The sequence below is a fragment of the Carassius carassius genome, chromosome 3 (assembly GCF_963082965.1).
Source record: "Carassius carassius chromosome 3, fCarCar2.1, whole genome shotgun sequence".
NCBI classification, from domain to species: domain Eukaryota; kingdom Metazoa; phylum Chordata; class Actinopteri; order Cypriniformes; family Cyprinidae; genus Carassius; species Carassius carassius.
The window spans coordinates 11,479,288-11,506,942 of NC_081757.1; the positions used below are offsets into that span (position 1 = coordinate 11,479,288).

General features: G+C 35.6%; 2 protein-coding genes across 2 annotated transcripts; both read right to left on the bottom strand.

The window, feature by feature from the left end:
• Positions 1-1,085: 1,085 nt before the first annotated feature.
• Positions 1,086-7,821, bottom strand: si:dkey-62k3.6 (phospholipid scramblase 2). Its single transcript, XM_059522297.1, has 13 exons — positions 7,690-7,821; positions 7,110-7,232; positions 5,509-5,640; positions 5,121-5,240; positions 4,714-4,884; positions 4,413-4,586; positions 4,051-4,200; positions 3,743-3,807; positions 3,618-3,660; positions 3,251-3,450; positions 2,214-2,372; positions 1,947-2,108; positions 1,086-1,710 (listed from the first exon to the last, which is right to left on the bottom strand). The coding sequence occupies exons 1-13, from the start codon at positions 7,691-7,693 to the stop codon at positions 1,651-1,653; spliced, it is 1,563 nt and encodes a 520-aa protein (XP_059378280.1). The 5' UTR covers positions 7,694-7,821; the 3' UTR covers positions 1,086-1,650.
• Positions 7,822-11,112: 3,291 nt separating this feature from the next.
• Positions 11,113-19,431, bottom strand: plscr3b (phospholipid scramblase 3b). Its single transcript, XM_059529155.1, has 9 exons — positions 19,280-19,431; positions 14,786-14,995; positions 14,484-14,548; positions 13,979-14,021; positions 13,549-13,769; positions 12,400-12,561; positions 12,087-12,251; positions 11,612-11,679; positions 11,113-11,532 (listed from the first exon to the last, which is right to left on the bottom strand). Exons 1-8 carry the CDS (start codon positions 19,290-19,292, stop codon positions 11,620-11,622), a joined length of 939 nt encoding a protein of 312 aa, XP_059385138.1. The 5' UTR covers positions 19,293-19,431; the 3' UTR covers positions 11,113-11,532; positions 11,612-11,619.
• Positions 19,432-27,655: the final 8,224 nt, after the last annotated feature.

Here is a 27,655-nt window from a genome sequence, read left to right on the forward strand (position 1 = left end):
GGGGGTATTGTACTTTATAAACGTTTGTTATTTTTGTTTTATTTATTTCTTTGAGTTTCTGTCAGATTGTAGTTATCAGTTTGTTTTCTTTTTTTTTCTGTTATAGGAGCTGGGTCTCTGGGGGGTGAAGGCGAGGCTGCCATTTGTGTGGTGTGTTCACGTTATAGTGCTGTGTGCCTGCTGCCATCTAACTTTCACGTGTGCATTTGGGTATTTGTAGTGGACTATTGTGGGGGGGGGGTTCGTTCTACAATTTGGCAGCCGACCCGGACCCCCAGCTACCGCTCCTGTTGGCCATTTGGTTTTCTTTAATGGGAATTGATTTATTGTGTGTGTGTGTAGATGCAGATTGCTGGTGTGCCTTCCTGTTTATTATATGGCCAATGTAGAGTTTTCACTTGGAAGTTTTTAGCTATTTATTGGTCAATATTGACAAACATAATAAACTTTTCTATATTATTCATGTCTCCTCACCCACTCATTCAAGACGAACCTGTGTGCCCTTAGGGCTGTTATTTCCCCAGTGGTCTGGGGTGGCGTAGTCGACCATACATTGTCATACATATGCATATTTTGTGTTAAGAGTGTGGGAAAACACCCTTACGACCTCCTTTGCTTTTGTACCGCCACGTTACATAAGTAAACCGGTTGGACAAGTACAAGTATATCTTGTTGACTTCTTATGTCACGTAGCCCGTGACTGTCTAACATTCTACTGAGTCCTGATTGCATAGTTAAATGTGCATTTAACCTTTCATTTTGGTGGGCATATAAGTCTAATCTTTTTTTCCTGTTTTTAAATAGTACCTATAGCTTAATTTTAAAAGAGATATTGCTTCAAAACTTAAGTTTCTTCATGATGGTTCATAGCAAGTTGTGGTAAAAAAACATTAGTTCCTTGGGGATTTTGTTAATGTGTACAAATGTTTAAAATAAGCCTACATTTCAACACATTTTAGTTTCTTGTTGGGCATAAGTAATCCTATGAATGTGAAACCTGAAAAACACACAAGTAACAACAAGTAACAAAAAATAAAAATAATGTTTAATTGACTATATTTATATTTGCACAGAAGTAGTATATGATTGTAAGTTTTGTCTAAAAATGATTACGAGAGCTAAAACATTTTGCAAGTGTTACAGCTAAATGCCAGTACATTTGGTTAGTTTGTGCCGTACAAATAAAACTGCAAGGTTCTGGAAAACACATTGTTCAATATTTTCCTAACAATGCATGTGTGCTGAAAGCACTAAAAACGAATGTAGAACTAAAGAATATTCCGTTCATTGAACAGATGAGGCCCCATGAGTTCATTTAACTGTGTAGGTTTCTCCATCTTGACAAAGGTTGCCATATCACCATATACTAATATGATGGCATTAGTATGTACACTGTCATTCAGACCATATCACACTCTCACTAAAACCGCCTGCATATGACTGTTTCTGCTATAGGAGAAGAGAAAAGCAGTTCTCTAAAAAGCAAACTCCCTCAAATGGAAAGCAGACTCATCAAAATATCTGCATATGCAAAAATTGGATTTGCTCCAAGTCCTTATTAATCCTAACAGACTTCATACTTGCCTCTCAGAGACTGGGCACTAAAATTTAGACAACCTTAAAAAAAAAGAAAAAGAAAAGGAAGGCATTTCATGATACCCTTAATAATTTTAGAAGTAAATGTCCACCTTTGTCAAAGAACATGATGTCCTGTAAGATGAAAAGGAAAGAGAAAAATAGATCAGTCCAAACTAGAATCATTACTATAATGCTAAATATTTTAATACAAATGTGTACTGTTGATATTTTCTAACTGATGTAATTTAGTTACAACTTACTAAATAAGTTTCAAAACAGCTAAAAATATCAGTTCTGAATGAACTTTCCTAGCATACAGTATTTACAGCTACTGTGTGAATCGCTGAAATCATTGGCTTAATACTCACAATAAAGAGGCAAGCACCCAAAAGTACAGCCTTCATTTTAACATCCAAGTCCAGAGGGAACTGGATACAAAAGTTGCTGGTATCAGTGAAGCATTGCTTTATTAAACCACTCTGTTGTTTTGTGATTCGACCAATAGATTGTTCACCAATAATGCCTTTAACCTAAAGACAGACCTTCTTAGTGGTGCAAAAGACGCGTAATCCTAACATCAAATGCTAAACACCTTAAAACCTTTAAACACATCTTGCCCAATAAATAAATGTTACCTCAAAGTCTACATCACTACAGCGAAGGAATGGGAGGATGGGTCCCTGGATCTTCAGTAGTTCCTCATAATTGGGGCCCAGGATGGTGAATGTTGGTATGACGGACCATTCCTGTTTCACATAGCCAATGATTACTCCAGGAGGAGCCTGGACCTCCATCTGAGGGGGGAAAATGCACATCAATTAATAAACAAGAAAAGAAAGTTTGTCTAAAAATGTGCAATAAGCAAACAAACTAATTTATAGAATTACTGAATGCCCTAAATAGAAATGTATAGCAGTTTCCATATTTCTTAATAGGAATGCTACATCCTCTCGAATTTAAGTGTGCATTTAAAAAAAAAGACTAACTGCAACTCTTCTAGAGTATGGAATATTAAATAGTGATCTGAATACCTAAAATAGTGATAGACACATGATAGACACGCGTCTAAGAAGCATGTAAAAACACAGAATTTTCCATCTCATGCTAAATCAGTTTAACCCACGTACCACTGTCACATATGCTCAAATCCCTGCACAGCTGCTTGCAAGCATGTTCTTCAAAACTAAACAACTAAATCATATCATATTCTAGCAAGATTCATTTGAAATTACAGCTTCAGATTCCTATCCTCAACCTTTGACTGCAGAATTATGCCGATTTTTATTTTTAAAGAGTCAACCAAAAAGATTCATGAAACAGCTTCAAACTTGCTTGTGAGCAGCTCAATCCCTCACTAAACCATCAGTCATTTTATATATATATATATATATATATATATATATATATATAATATAGGGGATATATATATAGGTTTGTGATAATTTAATCTCTTGTAGAACATCCAATAATTACAGCGCATAGTTGTGACTATTGATAAAAGCTAAACTATGCAAATATTTAATAAGCAATTACGTAAAATTTCAATTGTCAGTCAATCTAATCAATCATTCTAAAGATTTACAATTTTCTGGTCTGAAGCCCAGCATTGGTGTTAAAATGTTTTATATAGCTGTTATATTAACCTTGATAAGATTGATAAAGTCTGTTCTACCTCTTGCAGGAAGCAGCGCATTGGTCTGTGCAACTGAATGATCTCTTGGTCCATGCTGTCCTTAATATGCATTTTAAAACCATGTGCTGGACCAAAGAGATTGCGTATTAAGCAGTCACTCTCTTCTTTAACATGGTAGATCTCTTGCCCGATGCTGTTCTTGATCTCATACTGGTTGTCTGTCTCAAAGCCAGTTAACACTATAGAAAAGTATCAATGTTTGCCAGATTAAAATATCTCTAAGGTTTAAACACAGTAAAAGTATGCAGTCTTTAAGAGTGTTAGCAGAAATGCTTTCAAGCATTGGCAGTGCTCTAACATACTTAATAAAAAACAAACAAGAAAGGACTAGGAGAAGAAGACTCACTCTTTATACACTCTATTTTTTGGTGAATAAGTATCTGGTTGATCTGAAATGCAGAAAAACAGGTAATAATCAGACATCACACTTCCACAAAGAAGTACTGATAGAACGAGACAGACAAGGCCCACCTGAGTGAGGTACTCGAGACCGGGTGGTACTCCAAAAAGTAGAACTGGTGGAGGAAGTGCAGGTGCTAGAGACGTTTGTGAGGAGGATGGAGAAACATCATTAGCCTTGCATTGTCTATGGCATTGATGTTAATTAAGTACATCCACACTAGACCACAAAGTACAGAACATAGGGAAGTTGACTATTAAATGAATAGTCTGTTTTGATTTTAATTCTGTCTGTTAAATTTAAAGTCTGTTAATTTGCTTCCTACTTTAAAAGAAGTAACATTTGCATGTCTAAATTTGATAGAACACACTATGTTTACCTGCATATGGCTGAGGCTGGTGAAGTACTTGGCTGCTTGGATCAGGCTGTTTCAAGACTGACTGAACTGGAGGTTGTTGATTCTCTGACTGAAGGTCTATGACTTCTGACTGAGGCATGGGATTTGAAAGGTTGTTTTGGAGGGGATGACCTATAGTTTAAGACAATAATTAACATTTTTGATTTTATCGATTTGCTCCCTTATTTGTATTGAAATTCTCCTGTGTTCATAGATCATTGATTAAAATGACAAAAAAAGTACTTCTGAAACTGTTAATTTTTAATGTATATGAGGAAAAAATGCCATTGCTTTTGTTGAACATTTGAACATCTAAATATATCATTCACATTAATAATTTTTACCTGTGTATGACTGAACCTGGTGAGGTGCTGGATTACTTGGATCAGGCGGATTCATGACTGTCTGAACAGGAAGTGGTTGATTCTGTGGCTCTAGCCCCGTGGCTGGGGGAACCAGTCCAGGCCCCGCTGTCTGAGCTATGGTATATGCAGGGTAATTCTGGACTGGGTAGCCTACTTTAAAACAATAATCCATAAAGTGTTAATCTAGTTAATTTCCTTATGACATTGCAATAATAATAATGTTTTTTTAGAACAGTTAAAAATCTAAATTTTACAAACTTCTCAAACATTTTATGTTTACCTGTGTATGACTGAAGCTGGTGAGCTGCTGGATTACTTGGATCAGGTGGATTCATGACTGTCTGAACTGGAAGTGGTTGATTCTGTGGCTCCAGTCCCATGGCTGGAGGAACCAGTCCAGGTCCCGCTGTCTGAGGTATGGCACATGGAAGGTAGCTCTGGACTGGATAGTCTAGTTTAAGACAAAAATTGAGTGTGAAAGTGAAAACCTTGAGTGTTCATAGATTGAAGTTAGTTTAGTAACATGACTTTTCTACTTTATGTGCCAGCATTTGTAATGATGAGATATGCATTATATTTGAAAACATTAATTTTCATTTTTATATTTTGAAGAGCAAAGCCTTTTAGTTAAACATTTGAACATATACTGTAAATGTTATGTATGACTCAGATATGTTGTATGTTTACCTTTATTCGGCTGAAATATGTAAGGTGCGTTCACTGGACCAGGCGGATACATGACAGGCTGAACAGGAAGTGGTTGACTCTCTGGCTGAAGCACAGCAGGTGGAGGATCCAGCTCAGGACCTTAAAGAGAGTGAAAACATTAAACTTTCTAGTTAGTAAAGTATCAAATATTCTTCTGTTTAAACCCCTATTTGAATTATTCGTGTATGTAATCTGGATTACTGAATGACAGCAAAGTAAATTTAGTACAATCTAACCTGTCATGTTGCTAAATTGAATTTCCTTCAGACTTTATAAAATTTGAAATACTCAGATATATCTACAGTATACATGTATGTAGATATACATATACATGTATTAGACTTGAGAAACACTCAGATATACATACACATGTATATGTGTTCTTCATGATCCTCGGGATCAACTTCATAAATGGGTTCAGACTGATTCAAAGGTGGCTGAACGTGAGGAGACTGATCATCTGTCTGGAGTCCTGGGCTAGAGTCCTGGGCTGGACAACCTAGTTTAAGACAAAATGTAATAAAGAGAGAGACTGGATCAGGATCAGACTGATTCAAGGCTGCTTGATTCTGTGACTGAAATTCTGTGATTGGATGAGCAGGTTCAGGACCTTCTTGTTGAGGCATGAGATTTGAAAGGTTGGTTTGGATGAGAATTGATATAGTTTAAGACAATTATCAACATTTTTGATTTTATTGATTTGCATTATTATTTGTATTGATATTCTCTTGTGTTCCTAGATCATTGACTGAACTGGCAAAAAACAGACAATAAAAAAGTACATTTGAAAATGTAAACTTGAGAAAAAGGCCATTGTTTTAGTTGAACGGTTGAACATCTAAATATATCATTCACATTCTTTTTACCTGCATATGACTGAATCTGGTGAGTTGCTGGATTACCTGGAATAGACTGATTCATGACTGTCTGAGCCCTGCAGGTGGAGGAACCTGCCCAGGTACACCATAACCTCCCACAGGATAGGAGGATATGTGCTGTCCTGGCTGAGGCATTTGGACTGGATATCCAAGTTTAACACAATTATCAACGTATGAAAACCATGAAATTAGCAATTTGCAAATTTGCTAAATTTTAATAATCTAGTTAATTTGACCAGAAATAATATATTTTTTATATCATTTCAATATTCAAATGATTGACGAAAAGAAGACAAACATCCCCTGAGATGTAGACAGGAACTAACAATTGGATTTTGCATTGATCATGTAGAGTTTTCACCTCTAGGGTCAAAATGCATTTAGCATGAAAGACAGTGGGAAATGGCACACTCTCTACAGTGAGCAAAATATCTTTTAACTCTTAGAATCTTTATCACCTTTTAGTCTACTTCTTGTAAAGTTGAGACCATTGTACCAGTCACCCTGAGACAATTCAAATGACACCAAACATGACTGTAAATATCACTTGCATTCATGTAAAAAACATTATATTCTACTGTTGACCATTCTGAGTGAGCTGGGTGAAGGGAAGGATGGGTGAGGGGAAGGAAGGGGATGAGGAGGAACCAATGCATTATGTGAGAGACAGTTTCCGGCTTTTTCTCTCAGTGAGTGGAAACAGATGTCTGTATATTAATGCACTGTGTGTCTACTGTCTGTCTCAGAAGATCGAAGTGTCAAGTCAAGTCACCTTTATTTATATAGCGCTTTAAACAAAATACATTGCGTCAAAGCAACTGAACAACATTCATTAGGAAAACAGTGTCAATAAAGCAAAATGACAGTTAAAGGCAGTTCATCATTGAATTCAGTGATGTCATTTCTGTTCAGTTTAAATGGTGTCTGTGCATTCATTTGCAATCAAGTCAACGATATCGCTGTAGATGAAGTGACCCCAACTAAGCAAGCCAGAGGCAACAGCGGCAAGGAACCAAAACTCAATCAGTGAAAGAATGGAGAAAAGTGTCTGAGGTTCTATAATTCGTACAACTTTTATTATTATTATTACCTGTGTATGATTGAACCTGGTGAGGTACTGGATTACTTGGACCAGGCGGATTCATGACAGGCTGAACAGGAAGTGGTTGACTCTCTGGCTGAAGCCCAGCAGGTGGAGGACCCGGATCAGGACCTTAAAGAAAGTGAAAACATTAAACTTTCTAGATAGTAAAGTATCAAATATTCTTCTGTTTAAATCCCAATTTGAATTATTTGTGTATTTAATCTGGATTACTAAATGACAGCAAAGTAAATTTAGTACAATCTAACTGTTATGTTACCAAATTTAATTTCCTTTCTGACTTTATAAAATTAGAAATACTCAGATATACCTACAGCAAGGATCCTCAAATCTGGCCCACTAGATCCACTTTCCTGCAGAGTTTAGCTCTAACCCTAATCAAACACACCTGAGCATGCTAATCAGTGTCTTCAGGATCATTAGAAAATCAGAGGTAGGTGAGTGCGTCTAAACTCTGCAGTGCATTGGCCCTCCAGGGTAAGATTTGAGGAACCCCGACCTACAGTATACATGTATGTAGATATACATATACATGTATTAGACTTGAGAAACACTCAGATATACATACACATGTATATGTGTTCTTCATGATCCTCGGGATCAACTTCATAAATGGGTTCAGACTGATTCAAAGGTGGCTGAACGTGAGGAGACTGATCATCTGTCTGGAGTCCTGGGATAGAGTCCTGGGCTGGACAACCTAGTTTAAGACAAAATGTAATAAAGAGAGAGACTGGATCAGGATCAGACTGATTCAAGGCCAGCTGAACTAGAGATGGTTGATTCTCTGACTGAAGTTCTGTGGCTGGAGGAGCAGGTGCAAAATTTTCTTCAGACATCAATCTTTACAATCTACACTATACAATTGTACTGTGTAGAATGTGAAAGAGAAGCCAAAATTGGTGTTAAGATTTTAAGTCAATAACCTACTTAAATTTGGTCTGTTCATTCAACAAAGCTTCATATGGCCTACTTTTAGGATCAGTGCCTTTTCTGATCAATATTGAACTTGTTGGTTAAAAGGTGACATATACCTATTCAGTGATGCATTTATATAGAAAAGAAAACAAGAAAAGAAAGCTTAAGACATACAGGCGACAGAAAAAGAAAACATACTCTAGAAACGTTCTACAGAATGTGGTCAAACATGTCATTGTGCATTCCATTCTTCCACATCTTGATCTAAAAAAATTTCATTGACGAAATGATCTTGGACATTAAAAACAAAGGAAATGTGTATACAAGATAAATCACCTAATAGTAGGGTATGTACCATCTAGAAAAAAAAACTGGAATAGTAAAACTGACTTTAAACAGAATAAATAAAGATCATTTCAATTATTACTGTTATATTTAAACTAATAAAATTTCAGTACCTGGTTCTGTCATGTTGAAGACAGTCGGAGCAGTACAGTCAACTATGGTGACAGAGGAAAATATATATATGAATAAATGAGGTTTATTGAAGTTGCACACAAAAATGTGTGTCCAGATAAAGTCAGACATAGAAGTAGCATGATCCAACAACTAAAAAAACCAAAGGTAAATGATCACTTACCTATATAAACTCTGAATGAAGTCTTACCTATATGCTCCACAAATGAAATGCTCAGTAGATAACTTCCTTGGTGTTAGAATGATTGCTCAGATGAAGGATATTTAGAGATTTTCTTCCGTTTAACACATGCAGAGTGCAGATAAATGTGTTTGTTATCTCTTTGTGTCTCCTCCCCTTTTTTCATGTATTTAAATTAACATCCTTACAAAGGTGCAGAGGTGTAAAAAATACTCAAAAAATGTACTCAAGTGAAAGTACAAGCACTCAGTGAAAATTTTACTCAATTAAAAGTACAAGTATCTGGTCAAAATCATACTTGAGTAAAAGTAAAAAAGTACAACTTTAAATTGTACTCCAGTATTAAAAAGGTAGAAGTCGTTTTTTTCTTTTTTTTTTTTTTAAAAGCTCCTATTGCCTCACACTACCTAACAGATAAAATATGACCCAGGAGATTTTAAAGGGGTCATATGATGCAATTTAATTTTTTCCTTTCTCTTTGGAGCGTTACAAGCTCAATAATGAATAAGATCTGTAAAGTTGCAAAGACTAAAGTCTCAAATCCAAAGAGATATTCTTTATCAAAGTTTAGACTCTGCTACGTCCCCTTAAACGGCTCATTTAAACACGCCCCACACATGTCTACATGTGGAAATATTTGCATAAACACGAGATTCATTTTGAAAGAGCCCGAAAAGAATACACATCACACCTCTGTTTATCAATTTGCACTGGCTACCAATAGCTGCTCACATAAAATTCAAGGAACTGACCTTTGCATACAAAACCACCATTGGCTCTGCACCCCTTTACCTAAATTAATTACTTCAGACTTATGTGCTCTCTGAAAGCTTGTGTTTTGCAAGTGAATGTTGCTTGATTGTGCCATCCCAAAGAAGCACAAAGTCACATTTACAGACATTATTTGAAAAATAATGTGTTTTTTGAACATTACAGCATGTCAACATATTGTATTACACCAAATACACAAAATAATGATCTTTAAAAAAGCATTCATATGACCCCTTTAACAAAATACCTAAAAGGACCACAAAATTTGTCTTTTTCTGTCATTGCAGGCTGTGACTATTTTTGTAATTTATTATGTAAGGTTATATAAAGAGTTGCTGTAAAATCTTGATCTGATCTAATCTTTTTTTGGTCAAATTGGATACCCAAAAAATGACTTAGTGATTTTTCTAATTGCTCCTTTATTTGTGATAATTCTGTGAAATATGAACCCGGAAAAGCAGTTGGTAAACAATGTTGGTAAACAGGTTGCACAGAAACTAGTGCATCTTGACATCACTCTGTTTGCTATTGTTGAATTTCCAGGCATCATTTTATGTGAATCATGTTAAAATAAACATGAAACATAGCTATAAAAAGGAATTGTGGAACTATCTATTGTGAACACTAATCGTTGTGCATGTGCATTAAGGCAAGCCATAAGGAGGGATTTTGTTTATGATTTTGCATAAAAAGTGTGACAGAGATTATTGTTCTGTAGGTTAGCCATTGTAAAATGACAAATGATGGTTATTTTAGCTGAACTCTACATCCGAAGTCTTTTATTTGGCTATATGTTAAGGGTTTTGCAACAATGTGTACAGTATGTTTTTAAATCTTTTGCTAGATGCAGTAATCACACAAACCACCAACATTACCATATTATAAATTTATTATCTATAATGTTATAATAATATTGTATATTAAAGAAATAAATACAAACACATATAAAGAAGACACATATATATTGATTATACATGGGGAGCATTGTAACACTACAAGTTGAACAAATTAGTAAGTAGCTACTGGGATACTAAATTTGATTAACAAAATGAATGTGTACAAAATTTTAATTGATGACCATGTGTTCTAATATTGTTTCAATTCACACTGTTAGTGATAGGGCAATACCACGACTGAGGTGCCTTTGAGCAAGGCACCGAACCCCCAACTGCAAACTGGGTGCCACAGGAAAAATGACTGCCCACTGCTCCGGGTGTGTGTTCACAATGTGTGTGTGTGTGTGTGTTCACTGCTGTGTGTGTGTGCACTTTGGATGGGTTAAATGCAGATCACGAATTCTGAGTATGGGTATACCTGGCTGTATGTCACTTCACTTTTTTTTTTTAACAAGGACGGGAATCTTAACATTAAAGTCTATTTATAGGACTGTTACTTGAATTTCTCTGTGTGAATCACATATTTAATTGGCAAATAATTCATATTTAACATCATCCCAAGAATTAAGATGGACTCTTTGAGAGGCTGGATTTTATAAACTGACAGGCGCCCCCTGTAGGGCACTCATTCTTCAGACACACACCTAAAAAAGCTATTAATAACAAACTGGCTTCTACCCAAGGTAAATCACACAGAAAACCATGCAACTACTTTTTTGTTTTGTTTTTTTAGCTGTTGCCAGAGTCATTAACTTGCATGTAACCCCTATCATCATGCATTACTTGGCTGTAGGAATATCCGCATGTTTTAACGAAAATGCTTTGCATTTAGCAAAATAAAACAGAATTTCCTTTAGAAAAACGAAAAAATATATACTTTATGCAAGAAATAAGTCTAGAAATACATGCATAGGGCTGCACGTTACATTTTATTTCCAATAAAAAAAAGATAAATTGAAAGTAACAAAAAGATTTAAATGTTTGTTGATATACTATTGTAACAGTAATATAAAATTCTAGGCTATGATTGTTTAAAAGGCACCAGTGAACAGTTACTCATGATACTTCGCCTGTCACTGTAAATATTGCTGGCCACGTGAACACTAAAATGACCTTGAACGTGTCCGTTGGATTCACTGCAGTGCCAGCTGTCTAAAGCTTTGGTTACCTAAGAAAATGCAGGAAAAACGTTTAAAAAAGTGAAAAGTGATGAGTTAATTGAAAATGTCACTTAAAAAATAACTTACCAGGAACTCTAAGAGAATACAGTATTGCGCTGGTTTGAGTCTCCCACTTTTTCAAAGAACATGAAATCCTTTGAAAAGAAAAACAGAACAAAGATCAAAGAGTCAGAACAGAATCTAGCAGGTGAATCTAATATGCTCGGAATTCTGGAGTATTACAATATTTGGTAACATTTTATTTTGACACTTTATTTTAATGTTCCCGTAACAAACATTCTACTGACTACTTTGCAAGTGTGTCAACTTATTCTACTAACACTAACCTAATGGTCTGCTAAATCCACAAATATATCTGAAAAGCATCTGAAAATATATCTGATATCATCTGAAAGCTGAATCAATAAACTTATCAATGATGTATGGAAGTATGGATTGTGGTTGCATAATGGTTAGAGATCTGTGGTACTGCAATGCTCTCGCATTATGAAGCAATTAGACTATTGCCGATCATTAAATATGTCATTAGCCTTATACTCACAATTAGAAAGCAAGCACCCATAAGTACAGCCTTCATCTTAACATCCATGTCCATAGGGAACTGGATGCCAAAGTTGTCAGTGTCAGTGAAGACTTCCTTCAACAGGCCGCTCCACTGCTTACTGATTCGACCGATAGAGTCCCCAGTACCGTCTTTACCTTTGAGCTAAAGAGTGAAATACAGATTTATGGTTAGTGACACAAACCTGCCAATTTCAAAACGATATTGCTTGGTGTCACTATAAAGTTTATCTTTGAATTTGTATATTAACAAGGCAACAACAATCACTTTCAAACCAATTCTAAAAAGTTACCTCAAAGTTCACATCACCACAGCAGTTACATGCCAAGCAGGGCCCCTCAAGCTTCATCACAGTCTCCTTGTTTGGCCCCTGGATGGAGAATTTTGGATAACAGGGGTGCCAGTCCTGCTTCACGTACCCTACTGTCGTTCCTGGAGGAGCCTGTACCTCCATCTGAAGTTGAAATATTAGCATTCATAGTCATAACAAATTAGAAATGTACAGCAATGCCCAAATTGATTTCTAAGCTAGCAGCTATGGGTGCATGTATACACTAATCTCCAAGAGAAATAAATTACTGTTCAATGGAGTAAATTTAAAATGTATTCTTGTGATGGCAAACCTGAATTTCCAGCAAGCAATACTCCAGTTTTCAATAGCACACAATCCTTCAGAAATCTTTCCAATATATGATTTGGTGCTCAAGAAACTTTTCCTCTTATTAATGTTGTGTAAAGAGTTTTGCTGCTTAATGTTTTTTGAATGTATTTTTGAAGGAATTTTTTATGCATAGAAAGTTTAAAAGAACAGCATTTGTGGTAACACTTTACTCAAAGCCTTTATGTATATTGCATTAAAAAAGTAGTTTTAATGCATTAATTATGACTAGTTAATCTTATAATGCATTGCACAATCTCATCAATAATTACAACCACAGTTAATACATTACAAAACGTATCAATTCATTGTTACACTATGCATTCGAAATTCAGTTATGATTATTTACGATACGATATTATGTATTACAATGCACCTTATGAATAATTATAATGCATTATACACTTTAATAACCCTTTATAATGCATTACACATAAAGGCTTTAAGTTAATTATTTAAAATAGAGATCTTTTGTTACATTATAAATGTTTTTACAGTTCTTTTGATCAGTTTAATGCTGCTGTTAATCCTTGCTGTAAAAAAAAATTCTTTCAAAAACAGCATCAAAAATATTGAACTAAATAAACTGTGCGATTGCTGATTGAAGACTCTCTGTAAAGACAACTGATAACTCATAAGTCAGAGTCGTAGTAGGTCATACAGCGGGTCCTACAAATGAGTCACTAGCTGAATCTCAAAGAAACAACAACAGGTCCCATTTCAGAGACTTAATTTAAATAACACAATTAAATGCAGAGCTTTGATATGACGTGTCTGGTATACCTCTTGCAGGCAGCAGGGGCACCAACAGGAGACACAACGGTAAGGTCGGATGAGTCGTATGACCTCTCGATCGGCGTTGTCTTTGATCTTCATGTCAAAGCTGCGCAGGGCACCACAGCAGTTGCGTGTGCAGCAGTCATTTTTTTCTTTGGCAGAGTAGATCTTTTGACCGAGGCTGTTCTTGATCTCATACTGGTTGTTGGTCTCAAAGCCAATGATTGCTGTAGAAGACCAAAGTGTAAATAGCCAAGTTGAAATTTTTTTGCAATCTTTGAGTCTTTAAGTCACAGGTTTAAACAAAGTAGCAAAAAAGTAATAGTGAATATTTGTCTCAGGCTTAAAAGATAACACCTAAAACGAATCAGACAAGCACACAAATTATAGAGTAAACAGCTTCAACCGCATGCACATAACACAGAAGATGACTCACCCTCTAACAACTCCACCTTCTGATGAATAAGGATCTGATTGATCTGAAATACAAATAGTGTACAGGTCACAAGACTTTTAAACAAACTAATAATTAAAGCAAATGTCAGAGAGAACTGATTCGTTCAACTCTTCCTGAGAAGTTCATATTTATGGAACATGATCTTTACTTAATATCTTAATGATTTTAGGCATAAAAGATATAATTCTGACCCATACAATGTTTTTTTGGCTATTGCTACAAATAAGCCCCTGCAACTTAAGAAGGTTTTGTGGTCCAGGGTCACATATTGTAAATGCAACTAAACTAATTTCATTGCAAAAAAAAAAAAAAAATTACAGACAAATTTACTGTCAACTACATCCAGCACGTCTCACAGACATCCCCAACTCTGAAACTCCCAAGCTCCCCACTCATAACCATTTTGCAGTAGAATTCATGTGCATTCAACTTGTAAATACAAACTTTCTGACTGAATTTAAATGTACCAAAAGACATGACAAACCTGAGTGAGGTACTCCAGACCAGGTGGTACTCCAGCAGGAACTGAAACTGGTGCAGCTACAGGTGCTAGAGAAGTTTGGGAGGAAGATCATAAGACACATCGTCATTAGCCTGCATTATCTAACAATACACGTGTTGCATTGTTTTTATTGTATTAATGATCATCTGAATGAATCTTTTATTAATTTCAAGCATCTTTGGCCTGTGTGGTCACTTTTCTCAGGACCTATTGCTCAATACCTATTGTTAACCATTTACCTGACAGCATTTTTTGTAATTAAGTGTAAATTTAGACATGTATACCTCCATATGTTTGGCCCTGTTGAGATGGTGAATTAGCTGGACCAGGCTGATACATGATTGGCTGATCTGGAACTGGCTGGTATCCTGCTTGGAACCCTGCTGATGGGGCCCCCTGTCCAGGTTCTCCAAAACCTCCCATGGGATAGGGGGGCATGGAGTGTCCGCCTGGCTGGGACATGGGATAAGGAGGCTGGTTTGGAGATGGGTAGCCTGGTATAAAATAATTTAATATTCAAAGAGAGAAAATAATCTTAGTTTACTCTGATGAGACATATTAGGCAATGCTGTAAAAATACATTTGAATTCATAACATACTGGATCTAGACTTGGCATTTTGTCTAGTTGTTTGCTACACATTACACAGTTGGTACATGAAACTCTGCTACATTGTGTGAAAAGATTATTGAGTTATCATTTGGTCTTTGTGTATTTTTGGATGCTTTGCTTGTTTGGCTCTTTCTTGAAGTCAGAAACTCCACATTTTGTTGTTTTTGTGCCACTATTTTGTTAATTTCCCCCTGCCTGTATTATGTTACTTGGTATAAGCCAGCCTCTTTTGAGTCATAAATCATACACAGGTGCCCTGACATGCTGCAGAAAGTCCTGATGACTTGGAAAGCATTGTTCGATTCAAGCTATCAATGGAAATCCCACGATCTTGCCTCATCATTGGGATATGACCGGGAGTAGGCATGTATAATGAAATGACTGGAAAAACTAACTGATTTATTCTCATTTAATCAAAAATTACAGACACATAGAAGTGTGATGGATCTATAGACTGCAGCTATATAATAGACTATAGACTATATAATAACAATCATGAACAATGCATGAAATTGTATTTCACATCAGCTCTTTACAAAGCAACAAGTGAAGTGAGTGAAAGTGAAGTGAAGTGGGGGAAGTTGTGGCCTAATGGTTAGAGAGTTGGACTCGCAATCGAAGGGTTGTGAGTTTGAGTCTCGGGCCGGCAGGAATTGTAGGTGGGGGGAGTACATGTACAGTGCTCTCTCCACCCTCAATACCACGACTTAGGTGCCCTTGAGCAAGGCATCAAACCCCCGGGCGCCGCAGCATAAATGGCTGCCCACTGCTCCGGGTGTGTGTTCACAGTGTGTGTGTGTGTTCACTGCTCTGTGTGTGTGCACTTCGGATGGGTTAAATGTAGAGCACAAATTCTGAGTATGGGTCACCATACTTGGCTGAATGTCACTTTCACTGAATGCTTGAATCTGATTTGCTGACGAACGTTCTGAGGTGTGCAATTATTTTGTGGGAAACGTTTCCATATCACTTTGCACAGTAAAACTGTAATAATGGAAATTACTGGACTAACAAAAACAACAACATGACAAATGATTTTCTGAAAGTAAAAATGATATTTCTCACTAGCGAGGTAATAACAGCGCTGTTTAGAGCGCTGCTGCAGTCTAATTCACTCAAGCTCTCTCTATTTCTCTGTCTCTCTGGCTTTCTTTATTTGTGTCTCTGTCTCTCTTGCTCTCTTTCTAATAACTTCATTAATAACTGCATTAGAATGCTATCAACGGCTCAAGCGTCCATTACTAGCTTTAAAATGATGTTGTGAAACCGGCAAAAGAGGCGCTGGATGAGATGCAAAAGAAATAATCCTACTCACAATAGAGATTTAAGTACAAAAACTGAACGAATCCCTTTAAATATATAATCTGATCAATGTATTGAGGTGTGGTAACCATAGTATAAGTGGAATAATTGACTCCAGGCCGTTAAATTATTAGAAAAATAATAGTGGTTGCAAGTATTGCATCCTCAAACTATATATTATAATTATTTAAAAACAGGTAATTATTTATTGTTGTACACCAGCATTCAGCTTTGCTATAAAGGGAATAAATTACATTTTAGAAACATTTAAATTCTAACAGCTTTTCCACTACGTTGCTGTTTTAATTCATTTTTTGCTCAAATAAATGTAGCCTTGGTGAGCATGAGAGTCTTCTTTCAAAAAACAACCCCAGACTTTTAAACAGTATTGTACCTCAGGAGTGAAGACAGCAGGTGTAGCTTAATAAACATGTATTAGCATGTTTAATCTTCCCACTGAACCAATCCAAAACTGACATTTTTATATGAAAAGGCTCTTCATATGAGCTATTCAAATCTTTCACCAGCTATAAAAAAAAAAAAGGGCATGAGTTTGAATGGAATGAATCTCTCTCATCTCCTCATCTAGGCATTGTCCGGGCACAACCCTTACCATTAGTAAGGCACACAATTATTGTACTTTCCCAGATCTGCTGTCCTCTACATAATGGGGCTGTTGAGAAAAATCTTCTACTGTCATATAAAACTTCTTTATATTTTCAGCATTAAGGGTGTAGTCCATTAAATGTTGTGCCTCCACAATCAAACAGGCACGATCATCAGACATTAATATATATCCGACCTAAACGATTTGGTACACTAATGCTAATTAGTGCAAAGAAAAAAAAGGTGATCTATTCAACATCTATCACCACGTTGTCTATGAGGTGCAGAAACAACAGTGTCTTTCATTGCCAGCAGAGAAGACCCTGCTGTGCATCAACATGCCTGAGGTCCTCGAAACACACCGGCAGACTTTGGGAGGAGATATTGTTTTTTAAGTAAAACTAAAATTTAATATGTATTAAAAATGTAATATGTATTTAAAATTGACCGCTCACACAGGAGAATCGCTGAATTAATAGCATTCATGGCACCTTACTTGTTGTTGAAGTTATGGAGCTTACTAATGAATGGCAAGGGTGTTGTTTGGTGACAAGTTTTGGCTACAGTGTTCATGGTAAAACATTGTGTTTCATTGTTTTTTTCCCCCTTTGTGTTTAAAAGGTATTTAAAATAAAAATAAATAAATAAATGGTTCATGTGGTTTTATGCTGAATCTAAAATTTTATATGCATTTAAAATTTAATATGTATTTAAAATTGACTGCTCACACAGAAGAATTGCTGTATTAAGAGCATCCATGGTTGAATTAATTGTGTTTCATTGTTTAATTTCCCCTTGTGTCTAAAAGGTATTTAAAGTAAAAAATAAATAAATAAATGGTTCATGTGGTTTCATGCTGAATCTAGGCTCTCAATCATTGCTAATTTGATTCTCAAGACCTGCCACATGGAATTGCATCCTGCTTCCATTATGTTATCTTCCTGTTCATGGTCATGTGTCCATTTCTCAAAGCATTATGTTAAGTGCTGGGGAAAAACTCAGTCATTTATTATTCAGACTTGCTCAAGGATATTTTGTCATGATGCTTGCAGACGTCCGCTATTCCTCTCAAATCAAAATGGTTCACAAACATTTTTTAACAACAGTAAATGTTAAAAGTAGTAAATTATAAGAAAATCTGTATAACTTGTTACATATATAATGCAAGTTCCTAAAAAGGATTTTTTTAACAAATCATATGGAAATCTTTCTGGCAGAAATGTATGTATTCTGAAAGCAAGACTGTTTCTAGATAATAATGCTGTGTAATTGTTGACCTTTTCTCATTAAAACCTTTGGCCTTTACATTTTTTGATTGTATTTTTTGAACACTCCCATCTTGCCATTCCAGTTTTCCAGTCAACACTGTTGAGTCATTGACAAAGGACAAATGACAAAGGATGAGACAAGCCCTTTTGCAATTTTTTTTCCCCCTTGAGTAACGCATTAGATAAATTACTTACACATGAACAAGACTGAAAAACATAAATCTGTCCTTTCGGTAGCAAAATAATTAATGCTGCTAGTCCACTCAACATGAAAGGTTTCAGTAAACTTGGTAATAACTAGCCTGAATTCTCCTTCTTGTTACAAAAACAGTTGCTCCGAAGATGGTGGCCTATTAGTCCTTTTGTCACTAAAGTCACAGATGTTTATATAGGACAATAATGATCAGCTCTTAAAACTGTACAGCCTGTGAAAACCTATAAATGTGGAACACAGCCACTTTGTAGGCTTCATTTCCTGCAGAAAATGTTCCTATAGAAAATTGAAGTTTCCACCAAAACACACACCTTCACTTCAACCAGCACGATGGTGCATGCATCACACTTGAAGGGAAAAATGTAAATAGTGTGTAAATAGTTTTCAGTGCAGTCAGGGATTGTAAACTTCATCACTTGGTAGGTAAGGTAGGCATCTATTGCAAAACTCACTAACTGTTTAAAACATGGCATTCATAGCAATTCCTAAATTAAAAATCCACAAACATGCACATAGAGAAAACTAAAGTTTCCACCACAACACACACCTTCACTTCAACCAGCATGATGGTGCATGCATCAGACTTGAAGGGAAAAATGTAAATAGTGTGTAGACAGTTTTCGGCACAGGGACTCTAAACTTCACTTGGTAGGTAATGTAGGCATCTATTGCAAAACTCACTAGCTGTTTAAAACATGGCATGCATAGTAATTCCTAAATTAAAAATTCACAAACATGCATTATTGCATTTCAAGAAAAAAAACAGTTTATCATTACCTGGGCCAGACATGTTGAAGACAGATCTGAGATTTTCAGAGCCAACGTCTGCCTATCAGCACCACGATCACAGTGTGGGTGAAGACAATGTGGGGAATATGTTTTTGCGCTGGAAACAAGCAAAAAAAGAAAAATTCTAAAAAAATAATTTAAGATCAGATCCTAATGAAAAGAGAATTTTAAAGGAAATGTAAAGAACTACGCAAACCCAACCGTGTATTAGCCTAAATGAAGACTGTAAGCATACGCGCCAGTCGTTTAATTCTCGTTTAGAGGAATGCTCGGTTTTTTAAGACGAGAAACACACTGAAGCAATAACACCACCACTTCGTCATGTGTAGGGGGTGTGGCGATGGTATATTAGATTACCGTATGTTAATCGTGTAGCATTTCTTTACGAATAGACAACACTCAGTAGCCTATGGCCAAGGACTCGCGAAGACAAAAAAGGTTGCCGATTTAAAAATTGCTTTATCTACATGCTTAATGAACAAAGATTCTGTTTATAGCCTAGCTAAATTAATTACGATGATCACTTTCTCCGCAGTTGATCTATTATAAACAACAATCCAGTAAACAAAAATAGCCTACTGCAGAACGGTAACATAGCCTACTCTATGTATCCGAGACTTCTAAAAGGGGGGAAACATAAACTTAAATTAAAGACTTAAATTAGGCTACATATCAGCTCTTGAGAGGCAGATTTGATAGGCAACTCAGAATCTCCAGCACTTCTTGTAACAGTGATTTTGTTGAGGTATGAAAAGAAGAAAGTTTTCAATAATTTCCTTCAATTTCACTTTAGACTTTTGCTAAAGGACACACGACAACCACGTTAAGAGACAAAAGAGACTGATCTGTGGTTTAAACACTACGCCCAGACATGAAGCCTTCGCTTTTCTATGAATCTCCTCCTCTTTTATGTACAAGCTTGTAGATTAGAAACCTGAGAAAGCCATAATACATCTATTAAACAAATAGATTAGCATTTTTTTTGGGATGTTATTAAGATTTTTTTTGCAATGTGCAGTAACCGACAAAGTAATGGGAAGTTTGGGGAATTAATTAATTAATTTGTTGTTGTTTTTTTCTTATTAGCCGAAGCCATAGCAGAGAAGAGAAGTCAAACTGAGGTTGTAGGCTGTTGAGTTTGACACCTCTGTCCTACACTTCAGTGTTTTTATCGCTTCTTGAGAAGCCCGTACTTGTGAAGAACCGCAAAGCGAACACCCTAAATATCACATACAGAAATGTGCAACAGCTCCAAATATCAGCACTGAAATATCAAAAGGGGTTTTGAGTGAATGTGAAATGTTGCGGTTGACTTGTCTTGACCAGTAAGACTGAGGATATAACGTAAGTGGCGCTGTGTGCATTATATTTGGTCAAGACAAGGTTGGCAAGAAGCCTACGGAAGCTCTAAGCGGCATGCATTATTATTTTTTTCCATCTTGTTTTCTCGTTTTCACGACTTAATTTTCAATGTGATCTCGACATAATGAAAGATATTCTTTTTTTACAATGATTGTTAGATCTGTAACGAACTCAACTTTGACACACATCTGATGGATAAACCCTGCTCTCTTACTGTAGCCTAATAAGCCTATGTCGTGGATATTTCAGTTAATTTTGCTTCGCCTAGTAATAAAGTATACAATACATAAATAAAGGCTGAACAATCACTGTTGATATTTCCAGAGACAGTACGCTAAACATTTTGTTTGTGTAATTAACATGTTTAAATGGTCAAAGCAACACCGTAAACACTGGCTTCAGAAGGATGCAGAACTATTCTAAGATCTTTTAGAGCTGATTGGATTCAACTCACTTTTAATTTTCTCTTTATTTGAAATAAAATGATATATAGGCCTAATTTGTAAATGTTAGTATTCATTTTATGTTGTGACTGATACCATGTGCGTTACAAGCTCCTGATTGAAGGAGCGTTCGTGTGTGTGTGGGGGGGGGGGGGCACAAAAGATTACGTCACTACAGAACATCACTAAATTAAATTAGCCTAATCTATCCCAACGCGTACAGTATCAGTTATATTCAGGTCTATAGTGCCACCTGTTGGCGCAGATGTGTAACTTGAGAACAACTTTTGTTATGTCGAGATGTCGAAATAATTAAGTCGTTATAACGAGAAAACAATCTGGTTATGTCGAGATCACGAGAAAATAAAGAAAAAATGATGATAATTATTGGGTGAATTATCCATTTGAAGAGCAAGATTTGATGCAGAAGCTATAGAAATATATTCCAGACAGAATACAAGAATGAGTTGAATTAATCAGGAAAATCACAGAATTAAAACAGACGACATTAACGTTTTGAAAGATGACTTTTTTGTGTGTGTGTTGTCTATTCAACGTCACTGTTTAAAAGGATAATTATTATTTGAATTGCTTGCTTATTTGGGGCATTTATAGTTTTTCTCAGAAAATATTGATAAATAATTATGTGTGACTAGATTAATTAATGAGCAAATCATGTAATTATGAAGATTAAAAAAATTCATTGACAGTCTTAATTACTCAGTGTATCATATAATGACATATTATAAATACAACCACTACTTGGTATGAAAATTACTAAACATGAATTACAATTAATTTCAACATAAAATATTCATTTAAACACTTTTTTTGAGGTTTGTAACATTTCATTGAAAAAAGCAAGGGAATTTTTTGAGGAAAACACAACTTTGCTACCTCAATGTGCTTTCTCAGATTTGATGGTGAACTTTTGAAGCCAGACTTTTACCTGATGAAAGTCATAACTGAATTAGAAATGTGTGAGCTTGATGCATGAAAACAGTGGTCATTCGTTTTCATGTAAAGCACACACATTTGATCGCCCGTTTAACATATTTAATGGTCATAAGATCAAATAAAAATGAAGTGTATTAGTTACCTGATTAGGCTACTTGTAATTTTACCTGATTACATTTCTGAAGAAAAAACAGTATACTTTTTATTCCTTAAAGGGTTAGTTCACCCAATAATCAAAATTATGTTATTTATAACTCACCCTCATCTCGTTCCAAACCTGTAAGACCTTCGTTTATCTTTGGAACACAGTTAAAGATATTTTAGATTTAGTCCGAGAGCTCTCAGTCCCTTCATTGAAACTGTGTACAGTCTACTGTGCATGTCCAGAAAGGTAAGAAAAACATCTTCAAAGTAGTCCATTTGACATCAGAGGGTCAGTTAGAATTTTTTGAATCATTTTAAACGGTTCGCATCTCCAATACGCATTAATCCACAAATGATTTAAGCTGTTAACTTTTTTAATGTGGCTGACACTCCCTCCGATTTAAAACAAACCAATATCCCGGAGTAATTCATGTACTCAAACAGTACACTGACTGAACTGCTGTGAAGAGAGAACTGAAGATGAACACCGAGCCGAGCCAGATAACAAACAACAGACTGACTCGTTCAGTAGTCAAGAACCGGTTGCATCGGTTTTCAGATCACCAGTACTTCTTTCGGACAGTTCAATTCAATAAACCGGTTGAAGAAAACAGTTCACCGGTTCTTTTGCGCTCGATGTAATGGCGTCATTTGCGATGTTTGCCCTTGATTCAAGCCTTCGGTTTACCCGCGTTCATAACACCAGCACAGAATAAGTTCATAATCAAATTCAATAATCAATCACCAAAAGAATCAGTTCGGTTCAGACGCTCTGTGTATCAGTCTGCTTCACGCTGAATCACACATGCGCAGTATCATCAGCTTCTCGGTTCTCGATCGGACGCGTCTGACAGAAACGGTTCTTGACTCTCGAACTAAATCTAAAATATCTTAAACTGTGTTCCGAAGATAAACAGAGGTCTTACAGGTTTGGAATGACATGAGGGTGAGTTATAAATGACATAATTTTGATTATTGGGTGAACTAACCCTTTAAGGAATAAAAAGTATGCCTACTGTTTTTTTCTTCAGAAATATAATCAGGTAAAATTATACTTGAAAAAAGTACAAATCCGCCAAAATAATACTTAAGTACAGTAATCAAGTAAAACTACTCAAGAAGTGGAAAATTTAAGTTTTGATAACAAATATTTGCTTTATTTATCTCCGCCGACAGGAGGCGCAACTGAACAGACTCTGTCACATTTCACGGTAAAGTAAAAATAATTAAAACACGATATAATAATAATTAAAAACTATTAAAACAATAGATTATATTTTACAAACCAAGATAATAAAAAACATTATTTTTGTTTACATGTTTGAATGTTAAAAAGATAATTCAAGATAATTAAGCACAATTTGAAGAAATAACTAGCTCAAATGTTTGCTGAGATACACCAAAGTCCTTCTATAATCTTTGGTTACACGCATATTTTTTGTTATAGCATCACCTTGTGGCCAATCTGTAAAACATACCTTTAGATACTAAAGCTGCTCTTTACAACTGAAATTATAGTGCAACCTTTTATTGATTTTAGCAGGTGACATTTGACTATTTATAATAAAGAGCATGCCGAATTTCAACTTTCCTAATAACAAAATAATGAAGAATGTTCACGGGGCATCACAACTGAGTGCAAATAAAGCTACGTCAACCCCTTATGCAGTCACCACCACGCCATTCATCCAAGGCATTCAAATAGCAATGCACAAAACAATGTTAAGAAAGAATTTACCAAACAGAAATTCACCACAAAATGCTAAACACAGATAAACATTATCTCAGCATAACACAAACTATACAGTAAAACAGCTTGTATGACTCGAAATCTTGCTAGCTGCGTTCTCAATTAAGAGACTTTACAATACAGTTTCTATCTGTAATGTCCTGTAACGTCTAATTTGTGCATTTTGAATTGCCACTAGTACAGTAACTAGCTGAATGCATGTTATAGGCTACTGACTCAATAATGAAAGAAAAGAATTGGCACACTTTTGAGTTACTCAACTTTCATAAAACAAAACCAAGTGCAGTCTGAAAACCAGATACATTTATTTTGCATTTAATGAATCGTGAATGTAGTGAGCAGCATTGTAGTACCACTGATTCACAGATTTTGAAGACACCGGATGAAATTAGAGTGCAATTTGCACTCCACGTATTATTCAAAATTATATTAAGCACTGAAAACGAACCACCCGTTATATTATTGGAAACATTTTGTAACAATGCTGTATCTGTATCTACGAGAATTGTTATACACAATAGTGGAAAACATAACTTCTACAAAAGGGCTTATATTTGTGCTGCCAATGCACTCTTTAGAATTTCATTGTTCTAAATTCAGAACTCAGGAAGATTCTTGGTACTTATAGGGCAGAAATGAGAAGGCGGGATTGTCAGAAATGATCACACACACACATACACTTATTTTAGTCTAATTAGAGTAATCAGCGGCAATGGTTTGTTCTCGGTCTCTGTTGACAGACATCTGGGCAGACTGCACCCGCCTTGTTTAGTAAAGGTATAGTTTATTTTCGCCGTGGGTTGTCTGTCAACAGCTAGTCTATGTCTGGTGGCCTCAGTTGCCAGAAATAGCAATAATTAGGATAGGGAGGGAAAAAGAGGAAAAGAGAAAACGTGTTAGAATGCTGGTAGGCCATCCGCAGAGGCCGCTCCGGCTTTTTTTTCAACGTACTTTTGTATGTGTGTGTGTTTCATCTGATAATACTATGAACATCCCTAATGAGAACGAGAGAGAGAGAGAGAGGGACCGTTTTGGTGTACGTGGATGGGAATCCAATGTTTTGAAACAATGAAATTGGGTGAGACGAGATGATCTGATACATGAACAGGCCACACACAGAGTCTCCGAATGACAGAACATTCAGAGAGTCTGCAAATATCAACTAGTTACGATGCTTGTACCAAATGTCTATTAAAATAACAAATAAATCACAACAGATACACAACATTTGGAAACAGTAACATCCATTAGCCAATATTAGCTAATTTGTCCTATTTTTATATTTCTGTGACCTTTCTGTCATTCAACACTTAAAGTTATTCTTAAACACACTAGTAATTTATTAACACTTAAATGTAATCACTGAGAAATTTCTATATGAAAATATACGTCTCGTACTGTTTCATAATTTTGTGATGCCTAAATTCACTTTTTATTTTATTATTATTTTTTTTTATTTCCTCACTACAATATAGTGTAGAATTTTAATATCAGTCATTAATTTGTCAATATTGTATTTATTTATTTTCATCAGTCATTATGTTATTTACTTTTGATCATAAAATGCACATAATATTATTAGCAATGGATACAATTTTAAAACCAGCGAATCCCTAGAAATCACACTATCATAACTGTTTAATTAGGTAATTACACAACATCTAGCCTTGTAGCATTCATGACAATAAATATATTTCATATATTTTTTTAAATATAGATAAACATATTGAAATAATTAAGACGTCTTTATAAATACAGATTTTACCCTCTCTTGTAAGATTCTCAGTGTAGAAATTGTCAATCTGTCAATCTAGAACATTCTAACAACAACCAAAATGATGCGTTAATCATCTTCTGATCTCTTCGGAGGGTGGGTGAAGTCATGCTAGACACACACACTCCCTTTATCCATAATCTCTCAGTCTTCCTATATAAACCCACCCCAGCTTCAGGTCTACAAATACCCAAACACACACATGCATGCCCTTGACAAAGAGTTCAGCAAGGCAACATACACACGAAGGAGAAAAGGCAGGACTGTCAAAACAACTCCTGAAGAAACTTCTCAAGGACAGAATACTTCACCAAGAAGGTAAATATTAAAAACACAATATACTTTAATTCAATTCTGAATTTTGTCCTAGTAACTTTACTGAATTGCTAAAGTTTTTACCATTCCTAATTGGCTGGTTGTGTTTGCAGTTGTCATTTTAACTTAAGTAGTGGCAAATACTGCATGCAAATACTTTAAATAGAAAAAAACGTTCATTTTTCTAAATATCATGTGTCACGTTGTGCCCCCAGATGATGTGTTCCAGGTGTTTGCTACTTATCCTGGTTGTCTACTTCTTGATGGATGATCTTTGTGCTTTCCTGATACCAGACAGACTACGGGTGAAAAGAGTAAATATCACATTCACCATACAGAGTTAATTCTCTTTTTTAGAGAATATACATTTAGTTTTTAATATAGCATTGCAATGATAATAATAAAAACACTTTAATATGTCAAATTAAAATGCATGCGTTTCCTTGCAGAGCAAATTCAGGTCGGATCAGGAGACGTCACAGCACATCTATGAGCTGTCTGATCTGGCAGACTTGTTCCCAGGAAATGAAGGGGAAATGACTCGGGATTGGGACCCCAATCCAGTTAAGACTCCTGATTTCTTTTCCCCTATGGAACACATCAATGTGCAACCAGCAACTAGCAACTCTCGCAAAAACAAGGATAAGAGGCGAGTAGCAATATTTACTGTTATTTTACTTTACTGTAATAAAAAATACAAATAAATTCTCACACAATTCCCATATTTCTCCCCCTCACCCCTATTAGGAGGAGGATCACTGTTCCTCTGGACCCCATTGGCAGCACCCACTTGTCTTCCAGGAGCAGAAAGGTATTTTCAAACAGAGAAAACCTGTGGTTTGGCAACATATATTAGAATAAAACAGATTGCATATACTATAACTGATCAAATAATTTTTCGCCCTCAGGAGGAACCTGAAGATTTTAAGGAACACAATGTTAAGAGATCAAACTGACAGATGACGTATACTGTTAAAAATGACTGGTTTATCATCTGGTTTAGTTTTGGTTCTTTTCGTTTTTGTGGTTTCTTCTTCTTTTGGAAATAGTTTAATTGAACTTTTGGTTACTATTAAGCCATTGCATCTCGTGTTTATAACCTGTGATTTATTTATTTGTATTTATGTTTTCCAAAATTAGCTTACCAGCTCCATCTAGTGGGGTGCAAACTGACAGACACTGTACTGGTGTTGCCTCAAAATAAAATGTACATGGATAAACCATCAATTCTTGTCTCTAATGTTCTTTCAACTTATTTTAAATCACAAAAACAGTGAGATTAGGAAAATCAGACATTTTAAGCCCAATAAAGAAAAGTTTTATTTCTCAAGGTAAAGAAAACAATATCGGATGCAAAAAGAAATATATATATATATATATACCATCTGCTTTGCTTTTCTCTTCACTTTCATATATGTACACTTTTCAAAATCTGTGATATTTACAGAGTGAAACATGAAGCAAGAGAGGTCTGGCTTTTGGGGATTTCCAGTCTCCCTTGCTTCACAAATAAACCAGAAAGAGGGGACAAAAATCTAAACAATGGTCTCCAAACTAATTCAAAAGAAAGAGCTTGTAGCATAAATGAGTAGTCTTTACCAGTTCTCAGAGTTTAAAAC